This window comes from Stigmatopora argus, chromosome 14, assembly GCF_051989625.1.
Source record: "Stigmatopora argus isolate UIUO_Sarg chromosome 14, RoL_Sarg_1.0, whole genome shotgun sequence".
NCBI classification, from domain to species: Eukaryota; Metazoa; Chordata; class Actinopteri; order Syngnathiformes; family Syngnathidae; genus Stigmatopora; species Stigmatopora argus.
In genome coordinates this window covers 6,059,602-6,081,505 of record NC_135400.1, presented here as the reverse complement: position 1 = coordinate 6,081,505, position 21,904 = coordinate 6,059,602, and the positions used below count along the sequence as shown (strand labels likewise).

General features: G+C 38.8%; 2 protein-coding genes across 5 annotated transcripts in view; one reads left to right on the top strand and one right to left on the bottom strand.

Moving 5' to 3' along the window:
• The first annotated feature begins 3,413 nt into the window (after nt 1-3,413).
• Nucleotides 3,414-18,185, top strand: mmd2a (monocyte to macrophage differentiation-associated 2a). Its single transcript, XM_077618597.1, has 7 exons — nt 3,414-3,732; nt 10,574-10,655; nt 12,743-12,903; nt 14,985-15,059; nt 15,160-15,261; nt 15,388-15,457; nt 16,609-18,185. Exons 1-7 carry the CDS (start codon nt 3,620-3,622, stop codon nt 16,807-16,809), a joined length of 804 nt encoding a protein of 267 aa, XP_077474723.1. The 5' UTR covers nt 3,414-3,619; the 3' UTR covers nt 16,810-18,185.
• ap5z1 (adaptor related protein complex 5 subunit zeta 1) overlaps nt 17,567-21,904 on the bottom strand; it is a 16,958-nt gene continuing 12,620 nt past the window's right edge. For all 4 annotated transcript variants that reach the window (XM_077618593.1, XM_077618594.1, XM_077618595.1 and 1 more), the window contains 5 exons: nt 20,972-21,099; nt 20,763-20,860; nt 20,544-20,676; nt 20,207-20,421; nt 17,567-19,224 (listed from right to left, as the gene is read on the bottom strand). In XM_077618593.1, coding sequence (XP_077474719.1) covers nt 18,921-19,224; nt 20,207-20,421; nt 20,544-20,676; nt 20,763-20,860; nt 20,972-21,099 — 878 coding nt within the window. In that variant the 3' untranslated portion in view covers nt 17,567-18,920. The remainder of the gene's footprint in view (nt 19,225-20,206; nt 20,422-20,543; nt 20,677-20,762; nt 20,861-20,971; nt 21,100-21,904) is intronic.

Below are 21,904 nucleotides of genomic sequence, written 5' to 3'. Positions count from 1 at the left end.
TTTATTTTTCTAAGTGTATTGACTATTGAATTGTGTAGGCTGTGACAGTTGTGTCCTTTTGTACATTTTAATTTTAGGGTTCTTCTAGAGCAGGCATGAGGAACCTATGGCTCAGGAACCACATGTGGCTCTTTTGACGGGTGCTTGGGGTTCTCCGCTAACCTGTGAACTAAAATATGGTGAGAAAGCCGAGTCCGAATGGACCAATAGGAGCGTCCCGTCAACACTGTGGCGTTGACATTACCTCTAGCAACGTTTTAATTATATATATTTTTAATTAGACCTTTTTGCATGCATAATCTAATTGACCCTCATTGATTAGCAACAGCGTAACTATGTTGTCCAAAGAATTCAGAGACTTTTTCGACTTTAAAAGTGGTGAAATGACCAAAAAAAAGGCAAACATTTTCATGTATTTGGACTTTTAAATTCTGACTATGGTTCTCAAGGAATAACATTTGAAAATAGGAATTGTTTATGGCTCTCTCTGTCCAAACAGTTCCCGACCCCTGCTCTAGAGGTTTGTAGGCACTGGCAAACTTCCAACATGATGGTTTACATTCTCTTCCAGGTAAATACGTCTTCTGAAATAGAAAGCAAAGCTGTCCAAGCCATAACTGCATCTGCATGAATAAATAAACTGTGTTGATAGAACACTATAACTCGGTCACCATCTATAACATTTACAATACTTTATATGTACTTGTTTGCCCATTGTTTGACATAGTCTGTTTTATCAGTAAATACAGTCCGAGTTAAATGTATAAACCTATTTGTTTGAAGCATAAAGCCTTTGCATAATGTGTCTGTTAAGCCTCACACACAAACCTCACACAAGGGATTCGGTTAGTTGTTGGATAATATTTAATTTTCCATTGCAGTCTGCCTATTTCCTGAGTTCACATTACTGAGGGCATGTACACAAATGCAGGACATTTTGGCTGAACGCCTACATTGAATTTGCAAAATCATTAAAGTGCTAGAAGCTAAAAAAAAAGGGAATAAGAAAAATGTAATGATAAAAACAAGCAGAAAATGATCTTTGTTCAACATGAGTATAAAGCTTTCCTTAATAAATAATACATTAAACATTAATTACAATTTAAGCTCAGTTCAAATTAAATGGCTTGACATTGACCTACTTTAAATTTGAGCTTGTTGGAGTTTGTCAATATGAACATTCATAGACTTCAAATTTATTCAAACTAGGCTGTATTATGGAAGGATCATGTTTCTGCATCATTGATGGTAAAAAGTGATAGTGATCATTTGATCGATTCCAGCCCTCCCAGAAAAAAATGGATTTCATGTCTATCAATGGCAGCCATTGAATAATTTTACAAAAATATTAAAACTCACTTGTGGGTATGAAAGTTGTTGACATGTTTCTTCATTTGAGGATTTTAAGGAATAATATTCTAATGTTATGTGTGGTCAAAGTAAAAACAGCTTATTTTAAAAGTAACTCTGGTTCATCTAGCACTGTCAATGGTAGCAAATCTGTTAACAGGGCATCCAGTTCCTCAAAAGTACTATTAAATAAATAAATAAATATATAAACAACAACCTGGACTTGAACCCAGGACCTCAGAGCTGTGAGGTACACGGTCGATTGGTCGCCGGTCTTTTGGTCGCCGATCTTTTGGTCGCCAGTCTTTTGGTCGCCGGTCTTTTGGTCGCCCGGAAGGTAAGTGATAATTGCTATTTAAATCGTTGCTCAAATTCCCTAAATACAAACTACAAATTACTATTTTGTCATACTTAATGCCTTAGTAATTATTAGGCTAAAGAAAAGCTCCAAATTGTATTGTTTTTTGTTGGAGAACTTGACCCTGGACCCTGACTGACGTAGCTTCTTAAAGGGACAACGCATGTACTACATACAAACTCTTATACACTCACATGTCGGCTCAGTGAAACTGCTCATGGCCATTGTTGGCTTTTATTGATGCGTAGACCGTGTTGTTTTACCTTGTTTTGTCGCCGGTCTTTTGGTCGCCCGTTGTCGCGGTCGTGGTGACCAAAAGACCGGCGACCAAAAGACGGCGACCAAAAGACCGGCGACCAAAAGACCGGCGACCAATCGACCGCACACGGAGCTGTGAGGCCAATACATTACCCACTCGCGCTACCAGGCCGCCACACTTTCAATTCAATTCACGTCTAGGTCAATTTTTGCTCATTTTTATTGTCACTCGCTGCAAATTTGGGGAGATTCTGGAGCAATTTATTGTACATTTTGGATAAGGTCTTGGCTGTAAGAGGGATGAGGGAGTAGTTCCCAGGCCAGTTGATGGTCTGAATTGTTTGGCCTACTGTGTGAGGCCTTGCGTTGTCATGTTGCAAGATGACTCGTTCTGACTGATGACCCCTGCGTTTGTTCTTCATGTCTTTCTTGACCTGCTTTAGCAGTTCACAGTAGTTGGGACAAATTTTGAAAGTGACGATCAAGTCAAAAGTTTTGTTAGCGACTGACTGAGACGTCGTTCAGAGATTTTTACAACGAAGGGAATACGGAAGCTCGTGCACACAAAAAACCCTGTATCATAAAATTATAAAGATACTATCTGTATTAAAAGTATTTATACTGAAAAATTCACCTTTTTTATTGAATGACCGTCGTAATATTTCAGGTTGGTTCGCGGGCCGCTTTAACGTCAACTCGATTTCACGTTGGCCGGACCATTTTAGATATATTTCGATTTTTGTAATAAATGGATTAAAAGAACTGGATTAAAAGCCCTGAATATTCAGTTTTTTATAGATCTAAAACAATGTTTATTTTAACTTTTTAAAATATATTTTTAGATTTTACCAAATGATTTTTGAACTAAAAACACAGAAAAAAATGATTAAAAAATACAATTATTGATTTAAAAGGGGCAAAATCAGGAAATGTAATATACATCTATACTCTTCATTTTAATTTGATCCTAAACAGAAAGTCAGCACTCATGATTTACTTTCCCGGGCCACACAAAATGATGTGGCGGGCCAGATTTGGCCCCCGGGCCGCCACTTTGACACGTGATTTAGAGTGTCCAGCCAGCCTAGTTTTTGGAATGTGGGAGGAAACCGGAGTACCCAGAGAAAACCCACACAGGCCCAGGGAGAACATGCAAACTCCACACAGGTGGACCGACCTGGACCTGAACCCAGGACCCCTCATCTGGTGACCATTTAAACATAATAGAATTATGAAACTTCCACTTGTAATGCTTATGAGGGTAACAGTTTGAGTTTGGTTGCAAGTCCTCTGTTCCACTTTAAGGGGGTCCTTATTGTCTATTGCCCTGTGTTTCGTCTGCAAATATTTACAGCTAAAATACAGTTCAGAATTGAGGGAGGAGATAAATTGAATGGGGAGGAGTGGTGGTTGGCTGCTTGCGTTATCATCAGCCAGGAGAGGGGAGGAGGGATTACATCCTGCAAGCACATCTGAGACTGCACAGAACTCTGCGCGCACCCACAAGTCCACCACACAAGCTTGCTGAAAGGAATGCAGCACGTGTACGTTCTCACGCTGGCGAAAAAGTTGCGTTCAAGTGTTGTAGTGGCATAGCAGACACTTTGATTTGCCGGATCGAACCTACAGGTTGTTGTTAGCTCGACTGGATTTATGTGTTTATGTTTGAGTGCACGGCGGTGGGACATCCGGAATGGGGAACCCGTAGAAGGAGACTCGCACGCGCGCGCGCACAAAATGGACTTGAAGGGGACCACTTTTGGAAGGTAACGACGGAGAAAAATGCTCTTTTTTTCCCAAGGATTGGTGTACATTAGTTAGGTATGTGTGGTAATTCGCGATTGTGCATTGGAATTGCACTTTTTTTTCTTGAAGTGTATAAAATTCCGCCTACCCTAGTGTGTTGTGTTTTTGCGTTATTGCCACACAAACAATTCATGTAAAAAGTACACACACCGTTAATTTAAGTCTTTCAAGAACAGAGGACACTATAGTGGACAGCCATTTAAAAGTTGACAGCTTGTTAAAGCTACATAGAGTCAGGATTTTCGTTATTAAATCGACTATTGTTGGTCATTTTAAAAAAACAGCATTCAAAAAGAATGATGTTATTATTGGATTTTCTTTTTTAATCCGTTAAAAATATATCCATGCATTAATACAATCGTAATAAAACCTAAATTAATATATTAAAATGAATCAAAACAGAACTACACCCTAATTACAGCCCCTTGTCACTCACTCTCTAAAGTTGATTTTTATAATGCCTTATAGTGCAAGACTATTTTTAGTCATTATAAAAAAACTTGTAAATATCATCGTATTTTTTGTACATTAGGATTTATCATTATTGTATGTTTTTAAATACAATTATGAATGTATGTATAAATGAATACAATAGCAAGAATAAACACATTAATACAATTATTATTCATTATAATAAAACAGGGGCGGCCTCACAGTGGGGAACCTGGGTTCAAATCCAGATCGGTCTACCTTTGTGGCATTTGCCCTGTGTGGGTTTTCTCCGGGTACTCCGATTTCCTCCCACATTCCAAAGACATGCATGGTAGGCTGATTGGACACTCTAAATTGCCCCTAGGTAATGTGAGCGTGAATGGTTGTTTGTCTCCTTGTGCCCTGCGATTGGCTGGCCACCAATTCAGGGTGTCCCCCGCCTCTGCCCCGAAGTCAGCTGGGCTGGGCTCCAGCACCCCCCGTGATGCTAGTGAGGATAAAGCGGTTCAGAAAATGAGATGAGATGGGTATACATGAATACAACAGCAAGAAATCAAATTAATAAAATTATTATTATTAATTATAATAAACCAGAAAGCCACACTGATTATAGCACATACTAACACTCTAAAGTTGATTTTAAAAAAGAAATTTGTCTGCTAGTGCTAAACACATTGGTGGGAGGGTGCATTTTGGCCAGAGGACGAACACTCGTTCATTTTTAACACCTCTTATACTTATCAGGATCGCGGGGTGCTGGAGCCTATCCCCGCTGACTCCTGCCGTAAGGGGGACCACACCCTAGACTTGTCGCCCGTCAGTTATAGGGCATACTTTCACACTCACAATCACACACACATCATGTAGTAACATGTAGTTACTGGTTCCTGTTCACTGTTTGTTCAAGTATTTTCCTTAACAGCAAATTAATTACTTTATGCATCTCATTTGACATTTTGGTTACATTGTGTCATCATTTGCTAACATTCATTCATTCGTCTTCCATGTCGCTTATTCACACAAGTATCGCGGGGGGTGCTGGAGCTTATCCCAGCCAAACATGGGTAGGAAGCGGGGGACAACCCAAATTGGTTGCCAGCCAATCACAAGGCGCAATGAATCGGACAAACACTCACAATCCCACCAGGACTGAGTGGGAATTGAACCCAGAGTGCCCAATGGCACTCAACCATGAATTTAAACTAATTGCTTAATTCAAACGTTAATTCCATGATTAAAACAATAATTGCTTTGCCCCCCCACACGATGATTTTGCCTTACAATCCCAACTCTGGAACAGATTAATGTCCTAACTTGGGGGTCCACAGTTATATGTATTGCTGTTTTCACACACAGAAATGAAATATTCTCAAAGTTAGGGAGAAGACTATATTTTTTGACTGCATACCTGTCAACCTCGGTCAATTGCTCCCCTTATTAACGATTGCAATTTCCCTTATTGAGCGATAAAAAAACATACAAATGCAACGCAGCACATATTTACTCAAATAGGGCGCTCTGAAAAGTCTTAAATTTTCTCCAAAGTGGACGGGGTGCCCAATCAGTATGCACTAAATTCAATATTCTGCATATATCGCAGTATGACACTGACAGTTTGACTGTCTGGGTCTTTTGCTTGCTGACACACTATATTTATATAGTGAAAATGGGAATGTGCATGCACATATCATACTTAAAACATGACAATATTAGCAGTCAACAATGACGTTTTCTTCTGCTACCATTGACCGAGACGATCCGGATTTGAGCCGTAATGGGAAAAACAAGATTGGTTTTACAAATAACATACTTAAAAAATCCCGGTCAAAAGATGTTATACAAAGTACACAATTTGAAATGATCAAAAAACGTATAAAATACAGGAAAAACACAATTTGACTGGTTGTCTGTGACATTGCCAAAAATAAAACATTGCAGTTTTCCAATAAGAAACAGCTTGTTTTCTCTTTAATGTTTTGTTGTTGTTTGTTTTCTCTTTAATATCGTAGAATATCGTAAATTGTCATCGTCATAATGTGAGATAATCGTGAGCCATGTGTAACCAATTGTATTTTTAGGTACCAGAAATACGCACCCTTAGTACACAGTCTGACAACAATAACATTACATGCATTGGATGTAAAACATATACACATGCCTCTTGAAATTTTATAATAATTTTATGAATTTTAAGTTATGACGTAGACCAGAGGTGTCAGACTCAGGTTGGTTCGTGGGCCGCGTTAACGTCAACTCGATTTCATGTGGGCCGGACCATTTTAGATATTATATTTCGATTTTTTTAAATAAATGGATTAAAAGAACTGGATTAAAATCCCTGAATATTCATTTTTTTACAGATCTAAAACAATGTTTATTTTAGCTTTTTAAATATATTTTTAGATTTTACAAAATTATTTTTGAACTGAAAACATAGAAAAAAATGATTAAAAAAATACAATTATTGATTTAAAAGGGGGAAAATCAGGAAATTTAATATACATCTATACTCTTCATTTTAATTTGATCCTAAAACAGAAAGTCGGCACTCATGATTTAATTTCCTGGGGCCACACAAAACGATGCGGCGGGCCAGATTTGGCCCACGGGCCGTCACTTTGACACGTGTGACGTAGACAATTAAAAGCCAAAAATCACACCTATATGGACCAGGAACGCAGTCCTAAAACCTCTAACAAATCTAAAGCTACATTATTTAAAAAAAAACTAAAAGCAAAAAAGGCTGGAATTTACTGTAAAATAATATATAACTCAATTTAAACACATATTAATTAAAAGAAAAATAGATTTCTGGCAACCATAGCTGCCGGTATTTTAAAAAAATTTCTAATTTTGAATTTTGCTTGTTTGTTTTTACAATGGAGAAAATGGGACAAGAAAAAAAATGACAAGAGCTTCTCATCTCATCTCATCTAATTTTCTGAACCGCTTTATCCGCATTAGGATTGCAGGGGGTGCTGGAGCCTATCCCAGCTGACTCCGGGCTAGAGGCGGGGGACACCCTGAATCAGGGCATGAGGAGCCGGACAACCATTCACTCTCACAGTCATACCTAGGGGCAATTTAGAGTGTTCAATCAGCCTACTATGCATGTCTTTGGAATGTGAGAGGAAACCCACGCAGGACCGGCGAGAACATGCAAGCTCCACACAGGTGGACGTGACCTGTATTTGAACCCAGGACCCCAGAGCTGCGAGGCCGACGCGCTAAACACTCGCCCCACTGGGCCGCCCCTGACAAGAGCATAATATTACATAAATGTAAGCGAACCTCATGCACTTAAAGTTGTGGGCACAAGAGAGTTAGCGATAAAATGATTGTGAGAATCAGAGTTTGAGTCCCAGAGGAGATGAACTTGAGCAATAATGGAAAAAAGTACTCACCCAGGACCCAAATAACCCCCTCCTCCCACACACACACACACAAGTACACACAGTTTAAATGTAATCGATCCTATTCTAACTTATAACTATGCCTTTTCTTGCTACTGTCACAATGAAATTTCCCGAATACGGGATGAATAAAGTTATCCAATCCAATAAATGGAATGTGCTGAAATGCGTTATTAGAGCCAAACACTATATTATGCGAGAAATACACACATATACTCACTCACACGCACCTTTCGGCATTTGCAGTGTGTGCAGTACAAAAGAAGGGACAGTGTGTACCCAAACCAAAGAAGAGAATGGTCTCGCTGATGATGACAACAATGTCTCCTCTGATCAGTCTTTGCCTCCCTTCAGTCCGACTACACAAACACACTCACACGCACAATTCCGTCACAAGCAATTAGAGGACATCACAGTGCAACACTCAGGTCCATTGATAGCCCCATAAAAGCTCCCAGAAAAAAAAACAGGGCAGTATGGGAAAACAAAAGCCCATACTTGATTTTATTATTTTTTTAAACCAAGCAGTTCTGATTGCACAGTTTAATATTTCCCTTCAATAACTTATTGACCCCCAGCATAGTATTCACAACACCCATTGAGCGGCCCAGTGACCAAGCGGTTAGCACATTGGCCTCACAGTCCTGGGTGTGAGGGTTTGATCCCAGGTCTGGGCCTTCCTTTGTGGAGTTTGCATGTTCTCCCTGAGCTCATGTTGGTTTTCTCTGCGTCCTCCCGTTTTCTTCCACATCCCAAAAACAAGCATGGAAGGCTGGTTGAATACCCTAAATTACCCCAGCTTTGAATATGAGCATAAATGGTTGTCTGTCTGCTTGAAACCCACACAGGCTCGGGCACATGTAAACTCCACACAGGTGGACCGCGTGACCGGACGTTTGCTCGACCGGACGTTTGGTCGAACGGACGTTTGGTCGAACGGACGTTTGGTCGAACGGACGTTTGGTCGAACGGACGTTTGGTAGAACGGACGTTTGGTAGAACGGACGTTTGGTAGAACGGACGTTTGGTAGAACGGACGTTTGCTAGAACGGACGTTTGGTCGCCGGGTTCGCTCGCTGTCAAATTATGACACAGAGTTTACTGTTGATATTTTGATGTTAGATATTTAGATATTAAACTCACTCTCTCTCTCTCATGATTATACTTTTGAGAGCTGGTTTCAACAGTAACAACCTGGCGACCAAATGTCCGTTCTACCAAACGTCCGGTCGACCAAACGTCCGGTCGACCAAACGTCCGGTCGACCAAACGTCTGGGGACCAAACGTCTTTCGACGAAACGTCCGAGTACCGTGGACCGACCTGGGTTTGAACCCAGAACTGTAAGCCCAACGCGCTAACCACTTAGGCGCTGGGCCGCCTTAGGTTAATCGCTCGTTCATTTTTTTTAAATTTGGGGGAAAATATGTATTCTACTGCGTTGCTTCTGTTTACCCTGTACAGTTTTAGTTTGCAGCACTACTTGATGCATAAAACATTTGTGGTAGGTCAGTTTAATGTAAATCCAGATATCCAGTGAATGGGAGAGAAACTGTCTTATTTTTTTGTATAAATTCTCACCTAATAATTAAAAATGCTTTATAACATGGCATATCAATATTGTGATTTAAAACATCTACATTGTAACATCCTCTTTCATGCATAAAGGCTTTCCACTCAGTACATAATACAGAGGTGTTCCAGAAGAGGGTTTTTGTGTTTCATACAAAAATTTAGGGGTCATTGAATGTAGTAGAAACAATGGTTACAATAAACAGAAATACTGTAGGTGTGCTCGGGGCAAGAAGGTTGCTTGCCAGCATGCTTGTGAACGTTGCAATGCTCACTGTGTGTAATTAAATAACACAGCTGACCCACACAGACGCACCTGTGGCCCTGGGTAAAGCTTGCGCTGTGGATGTGTTCATCTTGCTGCATTAAATGTGGTTTTTTTTTAACATCCCCAGATGTGTTTCTTTTCCCTGTGATTTATCTAGACAAAAATCCCATTCACATTCAAGACTAGACTGATACAGTTTATTGTAATACATTTTTGATTATGAAAATATTGATGAGAATATGTGTAGATGATATTTATGATATATTGATTATCGGGAAATTGATTTTGATGTAAGACGTTGGTTTTGAATTGTTGTTAGTTAGGAGTTTGACAGACCTTTTAAATAATTTACTAACATAATGTAATTTTTAGAGTTTAAACCGAACCTAACTATCAAGTCTGGCAAGATTTTATTTGCACTATAAACCAAAAGAAAAAAAATGAAGACATGCAGCTCTTTAGCCTGTAAAAAGGGGGGGGGGGGGAAGTTGTAGAGAAAAGTCTGGAAAATTACGGTATTTAGGAATTAATTTTCCATGAAGTAATTTTCCTCACCCAGATCACGGTTCAGTGGGAAGAATCCCATCTGATTTTAGGCTATAATAATTTGGTTGTCAATTAATTGTAGTGGTAGGAGAATGATAAATATTGGAATAAAGATGCTGTAATTATATTTTACTAAATTGACATATCATTTCATTCTAGAACGGAGGACAGAAAAGTAACTCCCAATTTCAAAATACTGTTCATTTTTTATGTTGTAATATTTTCCTCTTTATTTGGTGTGTATGTTAGTATGCTGATGTATGGGAATTACATTCTAAGTAACATATTAGGAGTCAAAGGGTGCACAGATTTAAATGACAAAAATAATAAACATACCGTTAAGCACATTATGTCATAAATTGATTTTGACATCAGCAGTCACCAAGGCAAAACACTTTGCAACGTAACGATGAGGCATGGTAAAATTCCAACAACGTGATGTGGATTAGCAGCATTTAAATCCTTCATGAATGAGCTCAACAATCACATCCTCTCACGCATGTGATAACATAACCAAGTAATAAACAAAATTCACTACTAAAACGCAAACATATTTTCTTTCCTCTGTCAGGTTTATGAATTGTAGGGTTCCATCCAATAAGAGGTACCAACCGACTGAATATGAACATGCTGCCAACTGTGCTACACACGCGGTAAGTCATACAAAAACAATCATCACACAAGTAAAAACCTGGAATTCCATACTAGTTGCAACTCATTGATATTTATTTCATCTATTTCCATGACTCCTAAGTCTGTTTTTGCTGAGTGATATCAGTAAAGTGCAATCCTTGAAAAAGATGCAAAGGATTGAGGCAAAAGGGTAAGGATTTGGGGCTCTCTGCTTGGGACAGTGGGCCATAATCCGCGATTCAGCCTGTGGCGTTCCCTAATCTGCTGTAATCCTTGCACGCTTTTGGCCTTGTGGGCAGAATGAGTGAATGAAAGATGGAAGTGAGCAGGGAGAAAGCGATCGTGCTGACAGTTAAACCTCACGCAACAAGTGAAAGGCGAGCCAGGTATCACAAGCGGCAACATACATGTTCGCCTTGCGTAAAGTATGAGATCATTCGCCATAAAATGCAGTTGTGCAGGGATAGGGACAGGAATTTTAACCATGCCAGAAAAGCATTTAAGGCCTTACATGAATTATAATGTGTAAAATGCTCCAATTTTGGAGTTTGTCTTTGCTGTTGTTTTGGATTTTTTTTTAATTTTACCCAAAATGTACCCAGGAATAATCCAAATTTAATCGGGTGTGACAGGGAAATGCCTCAATATCATCAGGAAGTAACCAATGAACAGGAAGTGATATGGAAAAGCCCTAAAGTCAACAGGAAAAGATACATAATGGACCGGATGTGATCTTCACTGTGCTAAAATGTACAGGAAGTGACACAAAACCAACAAAAAGTACCCTAAAAGTAACAAGGAAGCGACCAAAAATGAACTCACTAGCTACCATTTCCAATGACACAACATTCAATTTTTTTCAACTGGGTTTGACGTCCATTTCCTTTTAAATGGGAGGGGCAAATGAATGACAGTTAACAAGGAATGTGGAAAATCACTTTTTAGGGTAGTGTAAAATCCAATTTACCCCGGGACAACTCATTTCTGGTGATACCTGATGCTACAAAAATAAATATCTCTGTATTTGTATTGATACTGCAATACTTTCGATAATTTTGACAAACCAGCACACTTCGTCTTTAATAGTAGGACAACTAATCGTGGATTGTTTTAAGAGTGAACACAAAGTACTAATGTAAGACACATATGGTCATTAAAATGTACTGAATAAAGACTATGGAAAAATGCATAGACAGCTTTACTTCATACTTGTCAACCTCGGCCAATTGCCCCCCTTAATTATGATTGTAATTCCCTTTAATAAGCAATAAAAAAAAACAAGGTACAAATCCAACACGGCACATATTTACTCACATTGGGCGCACGTAAAAGTCTAAAATTTTCTCCAAAGTGGATGGCTTTCTGACGGGATATATTTATTTAGTGAAAAAGCGGACAGGTGAAAGGGGAATGCACGTGCGGATATCATGCTTAAAGCATGACAATACTATTAGCAGTCGGCTACCAGTGAATGAGACGATGTGGATTAGAGCCGAAATGGGTAAAACGAGATCGGTTTTACAAAAAACGTACGGCACCTGTGTCAAAGTGGCGGCCCAGGGGCCAAATCTGGCCCGCCGCATCATTTTGTGTGGCCCGGGAAAGAAAATCATGAGTGCCGACTTTCTGTTTTAGGATCAAATTAAAATGAAGAGTATAGATGTATATTAAATTTCCTGATGTTCCCCCTTTTAAATCAATAATTGTAATTTTTTCTGTGTTTTTAGTTCAAAAATCATTTTGTAAAATCTAAAAATATATTAAAAAAAGCTAAAATAAACATTGTTTTAGATCTATAAAAAACGGAATATTCAGGGCTTTTAATCCAGTTCCTTTAATCCATTTATAAAAAAAATATCTAAATATTATATCTAAAATGGTCCGGCCCACGTGAAATCAAGTTAACGTTAAAGCAGCCCGCGAACCAACCCGAGTCTGACACCCCTGACGTACGGCATACACAATTTGAAACGATCAAAAAACGTATAAAATACGTGAAAAACATATGAGTTGACAGGTATGTTACTTAGATGACTCTTCATTCATTTTGTGAACCGCTTATCCTCACAAGGGTCAATAAAAATATATACTATGGATCTCTTGACAGTTATGGATTCTACCAAGCCTGGTGGGTGGTTCTGTGCTGTACTTCCTGTCAGGGGACCTATGGCATCGCATTGCTGCCTGGCTTTATGGCAGCGGACTCACAGGCCTCTTTGTCACCTCAACACTCTTCCATGCTACTGCCTGGAAAATCAGCCACCTCAGGTGTGTGCGTGTCTTTGTGTGGTACATGTGTGTCATGATTTGCCAGATGCGAATGTTTGTGCTCCCAAATGCACACACAGTTTGCTCATTATACTGTTAATTATGACATAGCCAAAGGTGTCGAGGTAAACAACAGATGTGACCTGGTTGCAATGATTCTGCAACATTCACAAAAGACATCAAAGACATCCAATTATGTGTCTCTTTTCACCCTTCTGCTGTGAATTCAAAAGGGGGTTTACTAGTAGCTGTCCAATCCATTAGAAGTGGGAGGGTGGCAGCGAATCAACCCTTGTTCATTTGCTGCGAGCCCTCCCACCAACTAAATTCCGGGTGTACCCTGCCTACTGCCTATTGTTAGCTGGGATGGGCTCCAGCACCCCCCACAACTGTCGTGCGGATAAGCAAAAGTGAAAATGACTAAAATAATAAAAAGGAATATGAATAATAAGTGAATTAAAAATGGAACATATTGTGTTGTCCATGTTCTGTGTGGTTTATGTGTTGCTAATTCCAATTGTCTTGCAAGCATTACTCTTGTATGGTTGGCAGAGGGATCCATTAGGGAGGTATGGACATCTTGAACCAAAAAGTGCATTGAACCAAAAAGTGCATTGAAGGAACAGGTCTATTCATAGCGAATATAAGGATAGAGATGTAAAATCTCAATAGAAAAATTTACATTGTTATATATATCTCTTACAGGACTATTATGAATACATTTCTTTGTACCGTATTTTCACGACTATACGGCACATCGTATTTTTTGCCGCAGTGTCAATAACGAGTGCTATTTCTGTATTTTACACACACAAAGGACGCACCGTTTTTATAGACGCAGCCAGGCATGGCAAAACATACACCAGCTTAAACATACACGCTACACCCACATGCTAAAAACACGTTTTTAAAAAGGCAACGGAAGCAAAACTGAGTTCGGTTGTACTTTATTTAGCCATTTTACAATGTACTCACATCATCATCACCCACAAATCCATCAAAGTTCTCATTTTCTGTGTCCGAATTGAACAGTTGTCCAAATGAGTCATCGAAAACGCTGAGTTTTATACGTTCGTCCAGGTGGCCACAATCCATTCGCAAATAGTAGCTAGCAGCTAGCGTAACTTTTCCAACGCTGCTTTCCATGCTTCGTAAAGCTGTGTTGATGTCGATGTATACAGGCCACAATCCATTAGGTGTATTGACAAAAGAACTACATATCCCAGCAGTCACTGCGCAGTACTTTTTCTACAGGGAAAATAGAGTCGGGGGCTGCTTGTCGTAGTTGTGAGAGCTGTAGAGGATGGTGTACCCTATCGACTGATTTATTTTATTTTATCGTGATAACAATTTTAGGTCCATATGTAAAGCGCACTGGATTATAAGGCGCCCTGTCTATTTTGGAGAAAATGTAAGACTTTTACGTGCGCCTTATAGTTGTGAAAATACGGTAGTTAAAAATGCCTTGGAAGCAGAACATAATTCCTTTCCATTTTCCAGTGTTTCTGAAAAGTAATTAAATTACTCAATAGGGTACATCTGACTGTGCAAATAGCCTAGTAGTTGACAGGATTTTTTTTTAAGTCGATGGTGTTTTTCTTTCAGCGATTATGAAGGTTTGAGTGGATTATCAACGTGAATCATTCCAGTGCCTTTGTGTATTTACAGTTCTGTTCTTATTCCGCTTGCTTTAACATTACATAACAGTATCACTGCGTCTCAAGAGATTTAAACTCAAGGAACAAAATGTGCTGCTCATTCTTGATGTGTTTTCCTCATCTTCCTAATAATTAGTAAATGCTGTGTGTAAGATGTGCATACCTGTCAACCTCTGCCGATAACTGCCCTTATAAATGATTATGATTCCCCTTACAAACCCCCCAAAAACCTTACAAACACCGTACGAGTCGTACGGTGTTTGTAAGGTTTTTTGGGGGTTTGTAAGGCGAATCATAATCATTTATAAGGGCAGTTATCGGCAGAGGTTGACAGGTATGGATGTGTCACTGTTATATTTACTGTAGTATGCATCACACTTGGAATATCTTTTTTTTTCCAACTTTTTTTTACCTCGTTTGCAGAATGGTAGAGCAGATTTTCCACATGTGTGACCGGATGGCCATCTACTTCTTCATAGCGGCCTCCTACTCTCCCTGGTAGGTCTGTTAATAAGACAAATAAGATGATGAAGTGGTGTGACGGGTGAACCAGGTCACGGCCGAGTTGTTGTGACGTTTGCCTGACGTGTGCGGACAGGTTGATGCTGAGGGAACTGGGCCTGTGGGCTTGCCACATGCGCTGGCTGATTTGGGTCATGGCTTTTTTCGGGTCCATCTATGTCTTCTTCTTCCATGAGAGGTAACATTAAAAAAAATTCTCTAGGATGGTTACAGTAATAAATATTCTGTCACAGTTTAGGCAGAACCAAATGACTGAGAAAGCTAAACGACTGAGACATTGTCCTTCTGTTGTTTCCTTGGGTAGGTACAAGCTGGTAGAGTTGCTGGGGTATGTGGCCATGGGAGCTGTTCCTGCTCTGGTCATCCTGTCTATGGTAAGTAGCTTGGAGCATATTGTATTTTTCTTTCAAAAATGAAAAAAAAAACTCCTGTAACCATGGCAGCATGCTTCCTGCCATTGTGCCATGCCCTGAGCTGCTTTCAGAGACAAAAAAAACTTGCAGATGGCAACTTTGGAATGCTCATTGGCGAGTCGTATGTAAGGGAGTGAGTGATATGCTCATTAAACTCAAAAACTGATGCTGAAAAGTTCTGCTTCATGTCCGTCCCTATGTGAAAAACCTTGTAAAAAGGATTTAGGGAAGAGGAAAACGTATTCTTTACAACAAAACCTGACTAACCGTCCAACCACAACACAGTCCCGTCAATCTCGGCCCAATATTCCCTTTACAAATCATCACTAATAACCATATTACATGATCAAAATCCTTCATCTACAATTGAACTGTGTGTAATACACATTAATATTTGTACGTTCATAATTTTGAAAATTTAATTTAAACACGATATTAAATGTGGCAGCTCGGTAGTGCATCAGCCTCACAATTCTAGGGTTCGAACCCAGGTCGGTCCTCACTGTGTGATTGATTGATTGATTCGATAAGGGACAGCACATAATAACGAATAGATGTATATTCATGTTAATGAACATATATATGTAAATATGGAAGATTGTAGCCGTGGGGTAATTTCCATCTTTAGTCCCTTGTGTAGGTAAAAGATAAACGATGACACACACTAGACACATACACACACACACACACACACACGTAGCACAATTTAGACAGCGTCATGATCGCAATTTTGTTCATCTAACAGCCAGGCTTTAAGATGATTGGCGAAGAGGTTCTGAGATGGGAATTTACGTATATTAATTGGTATTGAGTTCCAGGTATGTGCGGTGCGGACAGGGAAGGTGCTTTGGCTGAAAGGGAACTACACAGTCACATCTAGAGCCAGCCCTTGTTGATATGTTGGAATTTTTTTTGTACAAAATCTTGCAGTGGAGGGGGGCTTTGTGTTGGAAGATTTTGTAGACTAAGATGGCATCTGCATATTTAACAGTATTGTTCAAGTTCAGGCGTTTATGTTGTTTTTAATATCTGACAGTGCTGGTTTGTTTTCTTTAAAAAATTGACCTGTTTTGAATGTATATATCCCCCATTTAAACACTACTATATTGCAGAGGGACCATGAAGGTGTGTGTGAACTCGCCGTGGGAGGGGTCTTCTATGTGGCGGGTGTGGTGTTCTTCAAGAGCGACGGCTGTGTCCCATTTGCGCATGCTATTTGGCATCTTTTCGTGGTAGCCGGAGCAGGGATTCACTACTACGCCATCTTGAGCCATCTTTACTTGCCTCAGCCTCCCAGGGAGATCTCCAGGTGATGGCGATCCAGTCACACACTTAGAGAATTGCCAAGTTGCTTCCTGGGAAAATACATGCTCTAGGTAAAAAAAAAAGTGGTTTTAATAAATAGCTGCCATGAATGGTATTATACAAACTATAGAAAATTACATCCAAAAACATTGCAGCTAAAAAGAGAATCCTAAACTAGAAAAAAACTGAAAAAGTTTGAGAAAATATTTTAATTTGAGCTTTCAAAATAAATAGATGAATTTATGAATAAATTTGAAAAATTCATAGCTAGACAAGGCCGGAGAAAATTATGTAATCATGATGTACAGTGTATCGCCCCAATGCTTTGTGATGTACTGGATACTGTATGTTAAATGTAAATTCAGGCATTAAGGTGTTTATATGAATCACTAAATCTGCTTTTATAATCATTTTGGGAGAAACAATCATATTAGAAGTCTTTGTTTTATTACCTTATAGGTACAATATTGATTTGCGACTATGTTCAGATGACCAATATTTGGTTAAATGAGAACTTTGAGATGAATATCAACAACAAAAGCATTTATTGAACTCTCCTGAGTTTTAGCTTTCATTATTTGCACCAAGTTCTAGTGTGTGGAATACCCATGAGGATGCTATTCTGATTCCATCCAAGCAATTTTAAGGCAGAGTATAAATCTTAACTATAAATTTGATATCTATTTCAGCACTATTTCACTTTCAATGTTATCAATAACTAAAATACCAAAGTACGGTAGTGCTGTGCAATATGGAAAATATTGATATCAAGATATAGGCCATTTTATTTCATGATATCAATATACCACAATAGAATACATTCTGTATTATTTGGTGGAAAACAATACAACAATTATGACAGCTTTTACACCACTCAATTGATTTTTGAAATGACATTAAACTGACCAGCCACAAAAGATAAATGTATCAAGTAGTGCTGCAGCCTAAAATTATCCGGTATAAACAATAGCATCACAGTAGCATCCATAATTATGCTTAAATGTAAAGACATCTGATTATTTACTAATACTCATGATTGGTTTTTAATTTTAAGACTGCTGTGTATTAAGTTAGCAAACTGTCATCATTAATGAATTACTATTGATTTTGGAACAAATTGCAATGTCTGTGTTCTGTGTGGATTATGTGTTTCTATTTTCAATTGTATTCAATGCATTACTCACGTGCAGTTGGCAAGGAGCGCTAATTTGGTAACTATTGAGAGTCCTTAAAGACATTGTGAGGCCGGTGGTGGTACAAGTTGTACCGTAGTGCAGTTTCTGGAACACCACCTATGCAGCAAGTCATCACAAATCTGCTGGACAAAATGTATACTGGAGGAACAGGTCTACTTATGGCAATTAAAATAGTTATGCAAAACATCCATCGAATGTTCTAAATCATTTTGGCGATATATATTGTCATATTATGCAGCACTATTTAACAGAAGTAGTTATTCTGTTCAGTTCAAATTTGTCTGACAAATATTCAATTACTCTTATTAGTAGTGGTAATTTTTAACAATAAAAAAAAAGAACGAGTCTGCAAAAACTAGTGATGACATTGATTTGATGGAGATGGATTCCTTTACAAATGGAGGAAAGTGCTGCTTGCAACTGTTATTTTGTATGTTTTGCCAGATTTCTATCAATAATATATGCACTTTCTACTAGTCAATGTCTGTATTTGGTTCTTTTTATATAGATCAGGTGATTTATTTTGTAAATTGAAATTGAAGTTTACATTTACTCTTTAGTGCCTCTGACAATGCTAGATGTCCAATCATACTTCTGCGTTGTATACAAATTAGTTTAACACTAGTAGTCCAATCTATTTATAGAGGGAGGGTGGCAGCAAATCAAAATCTGTTCTTTCACAGATCAAATGGCTTGGACATCTATCACTGTCAATGGCAGCCAATGAGTTAAGTAAATAAAGACATAATCCTGTACACTAATAAGTGTTCATCTTTGATCTAATTAGGCAAGTATTTGCAAAAAGTGCTACAGGAGAAAAGTGGACAATTTTGTTCCTCTAACTGTCAAAGCATCCTGACTTCAAAACGCTGGCAGGTACTTTCAGGCAGGAATAAAAAAAATGCCTGAACAATGATAGTGGTTTACATGCTTGTATGGGGTGACGGAGACGTAGGCGTTTTTTGAGAACGTGACGTGTGCCCCTGCATGAGTGTGGTGAGCGCTCGCAGTTGGAGCGGCATAGCCACGTTGGTGTCTTGGTGCCACTGTGGTGAAGTGACGTGAGGTGGTGGGTTCAGGACACTCTGAGCTACACCGGGGGTCTTCAAAAGGGCACACAACTCCTCCCCGAGAGTTACTATGGAAGCAAGGTCCTCTTCGTCATCGCACCAAGAAACGGACCCCCCACTAGATACTTTCTTCAGCTTAGAAAGAAACAGGGACACCCTATGGAAAGAAAAAAACATTATGGATGGTACTGTTGTCACGATACAAACATTTTCAACTTGATATCAATACTCAAATAATTTTGATGCTACATAAGGAAGAAAAAAAATGTGCTTCTCAATTGGTGGTCATTGTTTTTGCTCCTCCAAAAAATAGAATCCTCCAATTGCTCCAAAATTTGACATGCAGTGAGTGACCCAGAATGTAGAACAGACCCAGGAATGCCCCCATGTACGCAGAAAGTGACCATTATGTGTTCCAAAACCAACACACACAAAAAAATCAATAGAAAGTGACCTGGAATGCCCCAATGAAAGTAAGAAACGTAAAAATAATTAACTCATTGCCTTCCATTGACATATCTAATTCCTTTCAATTGGTAAAACTAGCCATAAATGTTCATCTTTTCCAATTCAATTGGACGGGAAGGAGAGAAGAATATTAGTTCATTTGCTCCTGCCAGTGGAAGCCAATGAATTAACATGAGAAATGCCAAAATATTCTCGATTATTATCAAGAGTACAGTAATCCCTCGAATATCGCGGTTAATGTAGACCAGACATGGCCACGATAATTGAAAAATCGCGAAGTAGGGTCGCCCATATTATAACTTTTTTCCTAGTAGCAAGAGTGGCTTCCACTTACGAGTTTCAGCATGGATTTTAACATTTTTATGAACTTTAAACAAAAATAATATATATATATTTAAATAATAGCGGAAAAATAATCGCAAACAGTGAATTCGCGAAATGTGAAGACGCGATAATCGAGGGATTACTGCAGTTCAGAATGAAATTTACCCCCATGACAACAAATTTCTGCTGACCTGTGATAGTGCAAACACAAATAATTGAGTATCGATAGTCTTGCAATCAAATTGCAAAGAACAATTCAGTATCGATACTTCAATACTTGAGACAACCCTAATAGATTGACATGCCATTAGAACTAGTTCATACTATACAATATTCCCTGAGCCGACCTGGGTATTAGGTCATGTGATCGTGATGCCAGCTTGGCGAGGGCGCTTATCAGAGTGGTGATGACGCGAGGGGCGGGGCAACTGGCTCCAGGTGGTGGGGCAGATGATGTGATCTCAAACAACACTGCCTCCAAAGTCTCAAAACAGGAAGTGATGAGCTTCACGGAACAGCGAGCGTCATATGACACGGACAGGTACTCGCCAAGCACCAAAACCTGAAAACAAACGTATTTAGAATACATTTATTTGAAAAGCATCTAAAAACTTGAATCTATGCAGTCAACTAGCAATTACAGTATCAGTCATAAATTGTGATCGATTTAATAATTTTTTTTACCACGTGTGTGTACATTTCTTGCTTGCTGTAAACGTTGGACGTAGCTCCAGCAAACTCTAGCAGTTCATTGGATTGGTCCATCACCAGAGAGGGGTGGAGCTTGCACAAGCTCGTAAGCTGTAGGCTGAACACCCTGCAGAGACAACGCATTCGTGTCAAAACAAGCAAACTTCAATGACCACAGGGATATTAACACATTGTTCTTGTAGTAGTGGCTACCTGTGTATCTCTGTGATGTACTTAGGAATGTTAAGGAGGAGGCTACTTCTCTCCAAGAGTACCAGAATCACTTGGCCCAAAAGCTTCTTGTCAGCCACCTATGACATAGACATATTTGTAAGCATACACTTTCCACCAAGTAGTCAAGTAACCTAACTGGCTCACTAAAAAGTTGGGCAAGCAACCATAAAAAAATAGTTTTCCCTTACTGTGACGACTGTGTTGAAGAAAATGTGGAGCAAAATGGGGACGGTCTGGGCGCACTGAATGACTCTCGACCAATCGGCAGCCTCGGATAACAGCTCAAGGAGTGTACTCAGCCGGTCAATCGTGTCACCTGTGCAAAAAGAGCACCAAGACAGTTGTTAGTGACCTTTCCGTAGAATTAACAGTTGGCTATAAGTCTTGTGTAGTCAACAATCAACCCATTTCCTACTACGGTTATCTAAAGTATTGAAGTATCGATATCAAAAGATTGTATGATACAATGTTAGGTGGAGTATTTATGGTATTGAGTTATTTTTGTTTTTGCACTATCACTGTACATGCCACCAAAAACATCATGAGTTCACTTAGTACTTAGTACTCTTGGTACCAATGAAAGATATTTTTGCATGTTCTTTGTTAACTAATTGGCTCCTATTGACAGCAATAGACGTCCAATTCACATTGACTGGAAGGGGTGAATGAACAAATAGAGGAGTATTAACAGCCAGTCTTCCCAGTTGAAGTGAATTGGATTGGGAGACAATGGGTTAATTGTTAAAGGTGCTGTAAGCTACAAGTAAAAATGAGTATATTATTGGATTTGCTGAAAATAAAGACTCTTCTTAATCTTGACACATTTTGAATGAATAAAAAATGAGAACATGTAGTAACAGCTTGCCCTAATCAAACTGTCATTATAGCTGATGATTTTTTTTTAGGGGCATTCCTATGTCTTTTCCTTGTAATTTAGGGGCAAGTAAAATGTTTTTTGTTGGAATAATTAAGGACCACCAACGAAAAAACACTGAGTTAATTTAAAAAAATATTTTTTTTAACTTATATACGTGTATATATACTAGATTGTTTTAAAAAAATAATCAGCATTTTTTTCGTATTGAGTTAAAGTTTTTTATCATCCTACAACAGTAGTTCCC